Source organism: Mustela nivalis (assembly GCF_964662115.1).
Source record: "Mustela nivalis genome assembly, chromosome: 7".
In the NCBI taxonomy this organism is placed as follows: domain Eukaryota; kingdom Metazoa; phylum Chordata; class Mammalia; order Carnivora; family Mustelidae; genus Mustela; species Mustela nivalis.
Window position 1 is genome coordinate 46,439,715 of NC_139026.1, and position 14,782 is coordinate 46,454,496.

At 43.0% G+C, this 14,782-nt stretch overlaps 1 protein-coding gene across 5 annotated transcripts in view; it reads right to left on the reverse strand.

Moving 5' to 3' along the window:
* Positions 1-906: 906 nt before the first annotated feature.
* MYRFL (myelin regulatory factor like) overlaps positions 907-14,782 on the reverse strand; it is a 125,424-nt gene continuing 111,548 nt past the window's right edge. For 2 of the 5 annotated variants that reach the window (XM_082742868.1, XM_082742865.1), the window contains 6 exons: positions 7,805-7,867; positions 7,057-7,144; positions 5,006-5,080; positions 1,783-1,903; positions 1,387-1,461; positions 907-1,185 (listed from right to left, as the gene is read on the reverse strand). In XM_082742868.1, the coding sequence (XP_082598994.1) occupies positions 1,099-1,185; positions 1,387-1,461; positions 1,783-1,903; positions 5,006-5,080; positions 7,057-7,144; positions 7,805-7,867 (509 nt within the window). In that variant the 3' untranslated portion in view covers positions 907-1,098. Of the gene's footprint in view, positions 1,186-1,386; positions 1,462-1,782; positions 1,904-5,001; positions 5,081-7,056; positions 7,145-7,804; positions 7,868-14,782 lie in introns of those variants that run through there. The other 3 variants (XM_082742866.1, XM_082742867.1, XM_082742869.1) reach the window with 3 other exon arrangements.

Sequence of the window (14,782 nt, forward strand, 5' to 3'; positions counted from 1 at the left end):
AGTATGAGAGCTGATGCAGGAGGTGGGTTGCAATGTGGACTCAGGATTGATTGGTTTGTGTTTGAAAAGCACTCATGGGCCGGTGGTTTACTATCTCTAGGAATTGACTAACCCTAGGAGGTAGAGTCCCACTAAGGGCAGCCGGATCCCCAAAGGTCAAAACATCAGAATACCGAAAATAAAAGACATGGTTGATAGTCCCCAGCTAGAGGATTTCTGGCCATTCTAAGTTGGGGAAGGCATACAAACGTACCCATAAGCCAGTGAGAAGCTAATTTAGCTGTAAACAACGGAGAGGGGCACTATGGCCCTGTAAGAGATGCCCTCATATGTGGAGGGAAAACAAAACAAAATCCGAAAACCATTGACAACCGGGATTAAATGCAACTGTCTGGGCCTTGATTATCTGGGTTATCTTAAAAACTTGTCACAAGTTAATGCTTCACAAGAGAGCACAGAAAACTCAATGTCTGTCAAGCATTATAGGGTATAATAGCAACAATTTCTCCTAAATCCAATTCATTAGCCAGCTCTGTTCTCTAGTCTAGTGTATGTAGTCCTCTCTCGCTCTCTCCCACCGTCCCTCCTTCCTACTCCTTCTCTCCCACAAACACATGGCAATAGTCTACAGAAATGTGAGCTCCGCTATCAGACACCACCCATCTGTCCCCCTAATACACACCGTACCATACACTCTCAATGCAGCGGGTCCAAGCTGACATGGATGAAATGGGCCTTTTTATTTTTCTCCAAGCTATAGTAAGAAACACATCAGACGAACTGAAGTTAGACCTGCTTCTTTGACCTCATACATTCCTTAATGCCAGAAGCAGTATTTTCAAGACCAACCACGCTGTTTCCTTCAAGAAATGTTGTCTTCATAGTAAAATCAAAGACCACATTATCTCAAGTTGCAGCAAACCCTTTATTCTCCTCATTAATGGCTCAAAACTGTTCAAGCCAAAGCCTGAACAAGTCCTGTGGCAATAAATGTGAATGTTTTACAAAGAGAAGAAAGAAATTGCAGAGGCTATGTTTCTGTTGACCGTACTTCTAAGCACTTTTCTTTGGCAAAGTCCTCAACCAAATTCGAATAAATTAGACGCAGTGCCGATAGAAGTAAAAGAAGTAATCTGTGAAGAATATCCCAGCAAAATAAGGATCTGTTGAACAGTCCGCTAAATCCTGTCAGAACAGAAGAAAAAAGGAATGATTAATGTAAGCATTAGTTAAAGTTATTGACTGACGGATTGATTGATTTAATGGTCTGTTTCTTTCACCCTCCCTGAAAAGAAAAAGGCAAAAAATAAATAAATAAATAAATAAAAATAAAGAGAGAGAGAGAAGAAAAGGAAAGAAAAAGAAAAGAAAAGTAAGCAAGCTTACCGGCGCAGCTACACGGAAATGGTACGTGCTGTCAAAGAACGGGGCTACAGGGAGGGTCCAAATGTGCTGATAGCCCTACATAATGAATGAAAGAGATCTATTTCATAACCACATTCACCACTGGAAAGACTATCGCCTGAGAAAGCATTTCTTTGACTCCCCTAGGAAAGTTATCTGTGGCAACAGCTTTTGAGAGGAGTCACTGAAACACTCTGCAGGCTCTGAAGGACACAGGAAGACACAGCCGCACCTGATGATGGGGGTCAGCCGGCAAGGAGAAACCCTGGCGGGCGGCCCATGGCATCCCGCTCTTCATCGGGAGCAGAGGCTCTGCCACAATTCTAGACACACTTCTTCGGGAACAGGCTAGAAAGCCCAGGGGCTGGAAAGCATTACCTGTGTCATCTCTTGGGAGACTTCTTGGCGGCTCTGTGTCCTCTTGGCTCCCCTTGTCCCATGGAAACATATATTTCCAAGGGTGAACTTGCACTGGAAGACTATCAATGGCTCTGTTGTGCTTCGAGAGACAAAAGAGAGAAAGGGCAAAGGGAAAGCACTTACTAGCTCCACTGGACTACACCTTGGTAAAAAGAGGTATGAATGGGAACATAACTTGGACACCCACTCAGTTTCAGGTAGGCATTTTAGTACACTAAGCTTGTCAGTGCCGATATGCCCGTTCACATCTCCTTATTACAGAAAGAAACTCAGTCCCACATGATTACTGTGATAGACTGAACGTTCAGGTTCCCCTCCCCCAATGTTCAGGTTCCCCTCCCCCTTCATAGGCTTAAATCCCAGTCTCCACTGTGATGTGTTAGGAGGCAGAGCCTATGGGAAGTGATCAGGTCTGAGTGTGGAGCCCTCATGAGTGGGATTACTGGTCTTCTAAAAGGTCCTCAGAGTGCTCTCTTGTTCCTTTGCCAGGTAGACACAGTGAGAAGATGGCCTTCTGTGAACCCTTCCCAGACACCAAGTCTGCCAGTGCCTCCGTATGGGACGTCCCAACTTCCACCATTCCACCAGAACCGTGGAAGGCAAATGTTTGTTAAGGCTCCCAGGCCATAGCGTATCTGTTACGTCAGTCTGAACCGATCAAAACCACCCGAGGTAGCCTCTGACAGCTCTAAAACGTAATCTCATAGCTGAAATCACTCCAGCAGCAGCAGTTCTTATCACCATAGATCTTAAAGTCATTGGGGGGGGGGCACCTAAGTGGTTCAGTCAGTTAAGTGTCCAACTCTTGGTTTCAGCTCAGGTCATGTCTCAGGATGGTGAGATCAAGCCCCTCATTGGGCTCCACACTCAGCAAGGAGTCTGCTTGAGATTCTCCCTCTCCCTCGGCCCCTCACTCTGCTAGTGTTCTCTCTAAATAATAAATAATATCTTTTAAAATAACTAACTAAATAAATAAATCCATTTTGGAGCTATCCCTTCTCTTTTCACTGGCAGCTGAATTTGCATCTACCTGAAGTTTCCAGGATTTCAGATTCTACAAACCCCTGATCTGAGTACATACTGTTTGCAGCAGCAAGGTAAACAAACAGAAAGGGATGTGGGGCTGAGCCCCATTAGAATTTACCTACTGTCATAGCTGTCAGAGTGGAAGTCCTGCCAGAAAGAATGATTCTCCTCTGGAGGTTAGCCCATTAATTACCATCAAGAGGATGAGATCTGTCTGCCTTTGGAAATGATCTTTTTGCACAAGTGGGACAACCTACAATCTCAGTTGAGTCTGTGTGTTATTTTTAAATCACCCATATTAGAAAAATGGCTCTTAAACTAAAAAGTCTGATTTAGCATCTCAAGATGGTCTTCTGCCACTTCAGGGGATACACCGTGTCAGCTTATTTCCCTCTATTTCCCTAGGAATGAATGAGGAAAGGCTATTCCAGGCTACTCAGGGAGTGCTAGAAGACAGTACATTTAGCTCTTGCTCTGCATGAAATGGGATGAGTTCTGAGTCACAAAATACTTGCTGCTTGAAACAAACCTTTCCAAGGCAAGCAGTTGGGTTGAGTGTCATCAACTCATGGTAGAAGTGAAGTTGATGAGAGAGGAAGTAGGAAGCCTGCGTGAAACAGAGGAAGGGATAGAGCAGTGGGAGATGGGTGGAGGAGGAAGGAGAGAGCTGGGGAAGCAGAGGGGGAGCAGAGGACAGAGGAAAGGGAAGGAGAGGGAGAAACGAAAGGGAGGAAGAGAGAAAATGTAGAGGGGGCAGAAAAGGAGAGACTACGGTCAAGAGACACAGAATAAAAACCATCTATCTTCCCGGTGAGGAGCTCACTGCGTAATTTGAGTGAAGTGGGTCTAAGTCTTAAAGCACTGTAATTATTTTAAATATTTGGGGGGAGTAGATTAAATTAGAGCTTTGTGATTTTGAAGGAAAGGTAGTCCTAATAAAAGCTACCATTTATGAAGCACCTACTATAAGCCAGGAAGGGGCAATGTTCTTACATCTCTCATTTCATCAGAAAAGTGATGGTTTAAAGGATGGGCTGTTTGAAACCCAGCTCCATGGCTTACTAGCTGTGAGTTTCAGGACAAGTGTGTTCAACCCTCTCCAGACCTAAACATTCCCATCTGAAAATATAAACTAGAAAACAAAAACCCAACTCGGATAGTTATTGTGAGGATTATATGACCCACTACTAAAGTGGAGAGTGTGTGGCATATGCTCTGTGCTCAGCAAATGGTAGTTATTAATTTCACTATTTTTAAAAAAGATTTAATTTATTTAAGGGCACCTGGGTGGCTCAATGGGTTAAAGCTGCTGCATTCAGCTCAGGTCATGATCTCAGGGTCCTGGGATCGAGCCCCACATCAGGCTCTCTGCTCAGCAGGGAGCCTGCCCATCCCCCTCTGCCTGCCTCTCTGCCTAGGTGTGATCTCTGTCTGTCAAATAAATCTTTTTTTAAAAAAAGACTTTTTAAAATTTATCTGACAGAGACACAAGTAGACAGAGCGGCTTGTAGAGGGAGAGGGATCATGACCAGAGCCAAAGGCCACTTAACCGACTGAGCCACCCAGGTGCCCCTAATTTCACTATTATTAACAGTGATTCCTAAAACAGCTCTATGTCTTATGGTATTATCTCAAACTGATTTTATAGATAAAAACAGCTGAGAGAGGATAAGTGGTTTCTCCAAAAGGTTATAGAATTAGTAAGTGGCAGAGACAAAATTTGAACCCTGGTCTGCCCAACTCCAAACTCTGACTCCTTGAACCCCTCTGGGGAGGGAGTGGGGTCTGCATTAGCGTTGCTCCCAGGAGCTCCCCACCCAGGCGGTGTGCTATTCCTCTTGCTCCCACCCCAATTCAAAGGGGCACAGGGGTAGTCTGCAGCTTGTAAACATCAAATCCAAGATCACTCCCATTTTACAGTTGGGAGTGTGAAGCCTAGAGTCTTTCCATTCCGCTGAGGGAGGCTGGAGGACCCCCACCTTCGTTTTGAAGACTCCTCCCCCAAGCCGGCCCACCTCTCCACCCAACCAGCTTCCATGGACTCAGACTGATAACGTCCCACCCTCCAACTTACTGATGGAATTGTGAAGGAAGTTCAGACTTGCTATTCAAATAGTGACAGAAGCAGAATTGTTCTCTACAGTTACTCACTTACTTGATTTCCAGAGAGAATTTGACATTGGTAGGTGTGTGCTTATTAACAGGAATATTGTAATTGTAATTTCCAGCGCTAATTATGAAAAAAATAAAAAATAAAACCACAAATCAGAATACACAGGAAAGTCTTCAAAAGGCTTTTGTTACTCATTATATACTACGTAAGTGGTGAAATAGTCTATATAACAGACCCAGAAAATCAAAGTTAGCATGGTAGAGCTTTATGTTTTTCAGAGATGTACTTGCCAAATTTCAGAGTGATCTCTTTCAGGTCTTCATATACAAACCATACCACCAAGATTGATGGTTTTTTAGAACACACAGACGAAGTGATGGAAAGCCAAATCCCAGGCTAAATATGTATAATTGAGTGCACAGGAAACGACTCTGGTCCCCGTGAAGGAGACACAGATTTCAGGAAACAAATGAGGCAAAGGCCTCAAACCAACCGTCCCTCTGGAAAGGAGGACTGAAAATAATGAATACCAGCTTCCCTGCTCTGAATCACTCCCTTTTAGGCAATATGAGTAGGAGATACCACACACTTTCAGAGCTTGAATCAACTAATATTACAATAGTCCTAATCGCAGTTCTGTGACTGAGAAAACTATGATATCCACAGACACTCCTGCCCTGCAGCCCCTGGAAGGAAGACTGCCTGAGATTCTCCCTCTCCCTCTACTTGGGGCAAACGGGGGCTTCCTGGGATTCCTCCTATAATAAAAACTCTAGCAGAAAAGCATAGCATATCCAACACAAATTCTTATAATCTTCAAGGCCATACCTTATATGGAAAGACAACTTAAAAACCAGATGCATTGGAAGAAGAGCTCATCATTTTAGATTCTCTTTAATCAATCCTAAGGTAAGTTGTTAAAAATGAGAACGCAGAAATAAAAGGAATTGATCTGAACTGGGATCAGGAGAGCCTGGTTCTATGGGGAAGAAGCAGAGATAAATGGAATTCACGACGTCTGCCCACTTCGCAGCCACCCAACTCAGTAGCCTCACCGCCCAGAGGAGAAACGGACAATCAGGGGGAATAAACACCTTGTCAAAGTTCTGGAATTTGAAACCCAGTCATCCCACACTTCTTCATTATGTCACCCTAGCACAACAATTAATGTCTGTCTCTGACTTCTTTAAGCTCACTGAAGCTCAGGTTCCTTAATGGCAGAATGGGATCAACTAAACCAACCTCAGAGGGGTTTGGGGAAGAATTCCACATCATGATGAATGTCAAAGCCACAAACAAGTCATAAAGCACCATACAGTTTATTTTAAAAGCTCAGGGTTATCAACTTGAAGTCTAAGTTACATCAGGTTGAAAAGAAATCGGGCTGAGAATCCCAAGGATTTGTGACACCAGCTCAAAGTACAGGGTCTTGTCTCTCACCTAGCAATCACGCCGTAAAAAATTATCAGAGAAAGAAAAAATAAGTCCCCATTCTTAACGCCTTCAACTTGTCTATCAGGTTAGCTTGAAGCTACTTGTGGCCTGTGCTTAGACTCTAAATGCATCATTACCTGACCACACACAATAGACACAGAGGTCAATGAGAACTTTTGTAATATCTGGATTTTTTTTTCCACTCCTAACTGAAAAAGCCAAAATAAGCTTTATATTTAGCAATTAAAATAATGATATTCCTTGTTATTAAAATGTATAAATATCAGCACATTCATTACTTGGAGCCATGAGTAACAATGTCTTTCCTGTTGATACAATTAACCGGCAGTCCTGTACAGCCTACTGTATGTGTCCTCAGAGAGTCGGCCACAGAGCTGCCCCCTAAGCTTTTTGCTTTGGACTCACCCATTAACATGGGAGGGTGGAATCATTGGAGCCGTGGTTTATTGACATTTGCTAATAGCAACCATTTTATGATGCCCTCATCTACCATGTAACAAATGTGTTTTCACTTAAGGAGCAACGTAAGCACACATTGATTTTTACCATGTAGTTTGGGCTTTCATTCCAGCCTCAGAAACCCAGAGCCCTGAGTAAGTTCCAGAAACAATCGGGGTAGAATGGGGAAGCTTACCCACCTGCACTGGAGGCCTCGGCCACAATACCGATGATCTATTACTTGCTGGATTTCCATGATCTGAATAGAACTGATGGTTGTATCAATCCCTGTATTGAGAAGAAACAGAGAAAGTAAACTCTTCTGCAGGGGAAAACTATCCTGCTTCTGCAAAGTCTCCAAATTACCCAAAGTGAAAGAAGAGTTTCCTAGATTAAATGGGTTCCATTTGCATATAAATGGAAAAAGAAGGGGAGGGAAGGGGAAGGGGAGAAGTCTTTTTGTTGTTGTTACAGTAAATTTTAAGAAAACTCATAAAAACCCACGTTCTAATAGGTAGCCCCATAACATCCAAAAGAATTTCTGGACCCTGGAAATCCAACTAAATTGACATTTATTGAAAATGGAGGGTGCAGTGTGAAATGCAATCTGGCCAAGAAAGAAAGCTTTAAAAAAAAAAAAAAAAAATTTAGAAAACAAATGAAAAGTACAGTCAGAATTGAAGAAGAATGTAGGAGGTTCAAACAAATTATCAAAATCCATGGAGATAACCTCCTCTACTCTAGTAGTGAACGCTAAGCTACTACTCTAAGCCTCTTTAATGGTTAGGTGCATTGATTATAAAAACCTAACCCTAATCCCCATGAGCGTTAGCTGCAGGGTGCAGCCTTTGTCCCCCGTCCTCACTCCTGTATTGCTTTCACTGCCTGTTGCCACTCCCAGGGCCTCTACCCTGAAGCCAAAGGAAAGTCGCTCAGATGTAAACTTACAGTCACTCCCCCAGTCAGGGCTGGTTAGCGCAGCTCTTGCCAGGAAGGACAAGCTTCTGTCTTCTGAAGAGGAAAAAAGTCTGTCAAACTTTAAGGCTTGGCCAGGATGAGAGGAAACCCAGTATGTGTGTCCCTTTTGTCAGTTGAATGTTTCTCCGCCCGTTCTCACTCCTGCCTTTCCACCCATCCAATGCTACCTCATTTCTTATGGATCTAATATGTTCTCATCTTTCCCAAGAAGCCATCTGTTTTGGGCTGAACTGTGTTCCCCAAATTCTCGCGTTGAAGCCCCAAGCCCTCAGAACATGCCTCTGTTTGGAGATAGGGCCTCTCAAGAGGCAATCAAGTTAGAACGAAGCCGTTATGCTGGGTTCTAATCCAATCTGGCTGGTGTCCCCTCCATAAGAAGAGATTCGGACACTCAAGACACCAGGCACAGGCAGAGAGGAAACCCTGCAAGCACACACAGCAAAGGTGGCCATCTGGGAGTCCAGGAGGGAGGTCTCAGAAGAAACCAGACCTGTTAACACCCTGATTTTGGACTTCTGGTCTTCAGAACTGTGAGAAAATAAATTCTGTAGTTGGAGTTGCCCAGTCTGTGGTCCTTTGTGATGGCAGCCATAGCAGGTCGGATCACTGTGGCTCAAGGCTCCTCCGCTCTGACGTCAGTGCCTTACTACAGAACCACCCATGTGGTGATCAGTTAGTGGTCTGTTATCACATCAAAAGTATATCATCACTGTTTTATTACTTGTAGGTATTTTTGCCCTTGAAAACCCGAGAATAGAGAACCTCTATTAAAATTCTCTGATTTCTCTCTAACTCCTAGCATAATGTGATCCACACAGGAAAAAAAGAGCTTAAAGCCCCAGGTGGGGACCATGGTGCCAAAGCAGCAAATCAGTGGTGTGGGGGGCTTGGAGCTGGCTTGTGGGGAAGGAAGGAAGTGGGGGAGTGGTTTTGCCCTGTCACAGCTGAAAAGGCACTTTACAAGCAGTTTGGGAAAGATCTCAGAGGATCGTTGTGAAGGCTTTGAGGGAAAAATATCTTAAAGTGAATGGTGAAAGTGGGTTACTAAACAAGTCTTTAAATAGAATTTTGAAGGTTTTGCAGTCTTTTTTTTTTTTTTAATTTGTTGATTTTTTTCTCAAGGCTATGTTCTGTTCATTGTATTCCTTCCTTTGCATTAAATAATGTTTATATTTTTCAACATAGTTTGGGGTAAAACACAAAAACAGTACCCTCATTTAACAAGAGACAGAAGTTAATATAAGGTGTGTGGCTTTCATAAGAAAGAGATGCAAGATCTAAAACAAGTTTCTGCTCACGTTTCTGTGTGGAATTTCAGGATGGAAAGCAAATGCTAGAGCACACATTACTTGGGTGCCATCACTCCTAAGTAAATCTGCCATGGTTAGGACTTCCTACACTAAGCACACAGGCTTGTTTACCTGTCCACAAAAATGACTGTGAGCTTCTAGAAGCCTACACTCAACTTATGCACCTGCCATTGCCCCAGGTAAGGTAATCCTGGGCTCTCTGCAGGTGCTCAGCAAAGTGGGAGGATGGAAGGAGGAGGGGAAGGGAAAGAAGCAGCAGAGTCCATCATAGACCCTCTAGAAAAATGTTTCCTCTTACACACTCAAAGGGGAAATTGCCAGCAGATGAGTGCAGAGGGATGCTGGGAATGGACATGGGAACAAGAGCTCCTTCACCCTGTTGGCAAAGGGGAGGGAGAGAGAATTTGAAGGAGAGGCAGGTTTCCGGAGCATCTTGCCTAATATGATCCTTTTCATTTCTTTTTTTAACATTTTATTTATTTATTTGACAGAAATCACAAGTAGGCAGAGAGGCAGGCAGGCTCTCTGAGCAGGCTCCCCACTGAGCATAAAGCCCGATGCAGGCCTTGATCCCAGGACTCTAGGATCATGACCTGATCATTAAAAAAAAATGGATCTTGGGTGCCTGGGTGGCTCCGTGGGTTAAAGCCTCTGCTTTCGGCTCAGGTCATGATCTCAGGGTCCCGGGATGGAGCCCCGCATCAGGCTCTCTGCTCAGTGGGGAGCCTGCTTCCTCCTCTCTCTCTGCCTGCCTCTCTGCCTACTTGTGATGTCTGTCAGGTAAATAAATTTTTAAAATCTTAAAAAAAAAAAAAAAGAAATGGATCTTGACACATGAGAATTTTCTAGAAAATTGAATATATATTTCCCTTTGGGTATAAATATATGTGCTGTCCAAAAGGCCTCTAGATTTCTTGGATTCCAGCTATTCCAATCTTTGTCAAGCATACGTCCCCTGCTAGGAGTTTTGCTTATGATTGTTGCTTCCATAGAAGGATGTGAATTTATATGGCAATTGAAACATAGAAAGAAGAGGAAACCAGAACTTCTCCATCCTGTCTGTTTCCATCCCTTACCTCTTTTTCTACTTTCCCACTGAATTTGCAGGAACAGGACTCATTATAAATTTTGGCAACAGAATTACAGAGTTGCCTCACTTCCAGAGAAGCATGTTTTCATGTTCCTGGAGACACAGAATCCTGTGACAGGATTTAGTATCTGATGGATAACAGTATTTTAAAAAACAGTAATAAAAAGGTAAAGTTAAGGAGAGATAATCTTGCAGATTAGAATTATGAAAATAGCTTTTCAAATGCAGGATTGGAAATAAATTTTAAATCTCCTATAAAACATTTCCAGTTTGTCACTTCTCTGAGGCAAGACTATTCAATTCTGAAAGGCTGGTTATTAGAAAACCATAAATTCTCCTGTAGTCAAACAGGGGTGGTTCTCATTTTATAAATGTCTTCCAGTAATATTCACTATAAACTTAATATACACTTCCAGCAGTTTTCATTGTGAAGCTGGAGACAGATTTTGCAATCAGCGGAAAAGATCTCCTAATAAACTAAATTAGAAACTTCTGGAGAAGAAAGATTTAAGATGGTCTCCAACCAAAGCATATCCTGTTGTGGTAGAGTGTGTATATAGTATTACTTATAAAATTGTGCTGCATGGCTGAGTTCCAAACAGCATCTTGGATACCTTTTTCTTTCCTGATTGAACCAGACTCATGCCAAGAAAAAGTCAATGAGCCCAACCGATTGATGACTGTGTCCTTTAACACAGGGAGTCAGTTTCTTTCTGCCATTTGCTCTTCCCAGAGTTCTGGTCTCCAAAACAAAATAAGCATGAATTCCCATGCCTTTTAGTTTCATGAGATTTTTTTTTTTTAAGTCCTCACCAAAATTCTTAACATCTGTAGAATTCCATAGATTTTTCTCCTCATAAGCTCTTTACTTTTTCCAATCTAACTCTGGCTATTTAGGTCTTTATTGTTTCCATAGATTAAAATCTAATCCATCGCACTCAGTTGGCTCCTCAGAGTAGAAACTCAGTATTCCAAAATACCCACTCTCCACCTCTTGGTTAGTCTAACCCAAACCTTCTATACTAAGTGGGGAGGGGGGAGAACCTTTCTGAGAGACGTTTTATATAATCAGCTTGGGCCCAAAAGAAGAAAAATGGCTTGCACTCAGCGTATCATAAAAATGCTAATTTCCCTTCCCTTATTTTACTAGATGTCTTACCCCTTAGAAAAGAAGCTCATAAGTGTTTTCTGGGGCTTGGTAAACTGCTAGATATTACTCTTCGTCCTAGAGAGTTATTCCAACATGTTTGTTTGGTTTTTTCCTTAACCATGGAATTTCTTTTTAAAATTTTTATCCTTTAATTTTTTTTTTTATTAAAGATTCTATTCATCTGTCAAAGAGAGAGAGAAAGTAAGCACAAGTAGGGGGAATGGCAGGCAGAGGGAGAAGCTGGCTTCCCACTGAGCAGGGAGCCTCATGTGGGACTCGATCCCAGAACCCTGGGATCATGACCCGAGCTGAAGGCAGATGCTCAACCAACTCAGCCACCCAGGAGTCCTTTTCTTCCATTTTTAGTTAGTTGTCAATGTCTCAGAAAAATCTGAGTTTCTGATGTTTGAAAGGTTGATGGTTGAAAGAGTTTGCCTGGCTTTCCCCACTTTCAGATTTAGGAACCCTAGTGTCACATAGTACCCAGGACAAAGGGGAAGGATGGACCTGCAGCAGCAGAGAAGACACTTTCTTTATACCACCAGAAACACCCCACCTCAGGGACCTCTTCCAGGCAACCCTGGAGGAGGGGCATGCCAAAGGGGCTTTCTATGTGGCTTGCCATGCCCATAGGCACCCAGGCCTAACTAGATGGCGGGTATTCCAGTTGTCAGTACCCACTTGGCTTTCCTCTGGAGTTGATTCCTAGTACATGTGCACACAGTGCCCAAATAAAAGAGAGATCATGGTAGATGGGCAGGAACACAGGGCACGGACACAGGGGACTCAGGTTCCTGTGGCAACTGTGCTAGTCACTTACTGCAGAACCTTAAGCAAGGTCCTGAGCCTCCATTTCATCAGCTGGCCAGTGGGTGAGCTGGTATCAATCAGAGGTGTTCCTGACCTGGGGACCTTGGAACCCCAGGTGATTGCACAAAGTGGTCAGTGGCGTCTGCACCCTTGAAAAAGTAACAACTCTCCCACGGGCTTGTACTATTCTTCAAATGTTGCTGCAGGGTTAACAAAAATAATTTGACTAAAAGCTTAACAGTTTACAGTAACATTCTCCCTCTATGTATTTTCTCTGTCAAATAATTATAAAAGAAGAATGAATTAATAGTAGAGTCTATGGATTAAAAAGCTAGGTATCACTGGTTCACTGCTCTCACATTCTACAAGACTCTAAATTGCCAAAAGTTTGCAGGTTTCTAGAAGGTGACAGTGAAAAGAACATGTAAATCCTTTCTATCTCTCTCCGGCTGGAAGTGGGAAGAGGAGACCACTCTCCCCATGCACCGGGGAGCCTGGCAGAGCAAGACTTACATTCCATTTTTACCCAGAGAAGCTGATGACAGCATCTAGGAAGACACAGCCAGGCACTGTGGAGCAGCCCTTCTTTCTCTAGGAGTCTCTTCGGAGTCTCCCGGACGTGGGCAATGGAAGACATGCAGGCACTCAGTGTCCCAGAGTGGAGAGAAATAAGCCTTCATCGGTTGGATAAGACTGCTCTGCCCATGAAGGGCTGGTTGTGTTTGGGAATGGGAATGTGTTTGCTCAAGGGTCAAGAACATTTTTGAAAATGAAGACTGGCTCAGTCCAGGACCTCTTCCCGCACAGGACCCATGGTTGCACATCTCTCATAGGTGAGATGGTCTCTTCTGAGGACCGCTCTCAGACGAGGTCTCCTAGTATACCCAACATGGGCTCCCGAGGTAGGAAAAGGATTGACCAGTCACATGTGCTTTCATGAGGGATGAAGGCTTTAAGAGATTTTTTTTTAACAGTACTAGACTTTTCCGTATTTGAAACTACTGAGAATATGATGACTGAAACACATTCCTTTCTTCACATGGAAGCTTTATCTTTGCCTTAGAGTAGTGCATCTCATCCCAAGTTCAATCAAAAGTTGCTTTCATGAGAAAAACAGTACAAGCATGGCCTCCTACAGATATAGGGGAAAACTCTCCACACCTCACCCCTCATTGGAAAAAAATGGAGATAATAGTGCCTATCTTTCAGGCTTGTGGGGATGGAATGGTTTATTCATGTAGACAACTTATGGCAGTGTTTTTGTGTACAGCAATATCTCATTCCATCATGATGGTGATGGCGGTGGCAATGGTGAGGAGGAGGAGGATGATTTGTAGAAGTTATTCAATTCTAGGATATGCAGTAATATCAAAAGGGAAAAAAATCATACCACTGCCTCCAAACTTCAACCAGTGACCATACTGTACATGTCAGTCATTTGGACGGCCCAAAAAACTCTGGTTCATCTTCTTCTAGGCATACATTAGGTCTTCACTTTATCAACTGTTTTTTTTTTTTTTAAAGATTTTATTTATTTATTTGACAGAGAGTGAGAGAGATCACAGAGAGGCAGGCAGAAGGAGAGGAGAAAGCAGGCTCCCCGCTGAGCAGAGAGCCCTATGCAGGGCTCGATCCCAAGACTCTGGGATCATGACATGAGCCAAAGGCAGAGGCTTTAACACACTGAGCCACCCAGGCACCCCTGTCAACTGTTTTTTAGATGAGACATGACCAATGTCACTTGCTTTGGCCAAAGAAATGTAAGCAGAAGTGACACATGTTACATGTAGGTGGGAACTTTAAGAGCCATGTTCTCTTACCACTGCTACAGAGATTGCAGAAATATGGATTGAAGTAGAGTCTCCATTAGTTAGGTTCTAAAGGACATGATGAGTGAGAGCCCTCTTTTGATCCACATTTGACAAAGAGAGAGAGTCAGAAATCAATTTCTACTGCATTAAGCCACTGTAATTCAGGAGCTGTTGCTGCCACAGCATCCTGATGGATAAGTCATGCTAATATGTATGTACTGCTGTGACTGTCATCATTATTCCATACCCTTGTTGTGGATGTGCAGAAGGTTCCCCAAAACAATAATGAATTAGTATCCATTTGGATGTATTACACATGGATTTACAGAGATAATTATACTCTTAGCCCTTAATCAAGTCTCCATAATTTTTTTAACATGAAAAATCTGCTTCTTAAAAAATTCTGTGTGTGTGTGTGTGTGTGTGTGTGTGTCTCCCTAGGAGGAAGAGACAGATATCCGGACAGGGGTTGTGATTTTCACTGACTTGCAGCTTACCCTGAACTCATTAGACTTCCAAAGCCTTTTACATTTTGCCCTGCTTGGTGTGGGCAGAAAGCCCAGAGAGGACATCATTTTATAAGTTCTAAGTGAGCCGGAAAATCTACCCAGCCACCCAAGATTACTTTACATGTTCTACTATTACTATCTTTGTTGGCAATGGACAAATGAAACCTTTTCACTTACTCAGCTATAATTTCATCACTGGGCAGGGAACTCAATATTATAGAGGACTGCAAGTTTCCGTACTTGTGTTTTTAAAGAGACTGCCGCACCA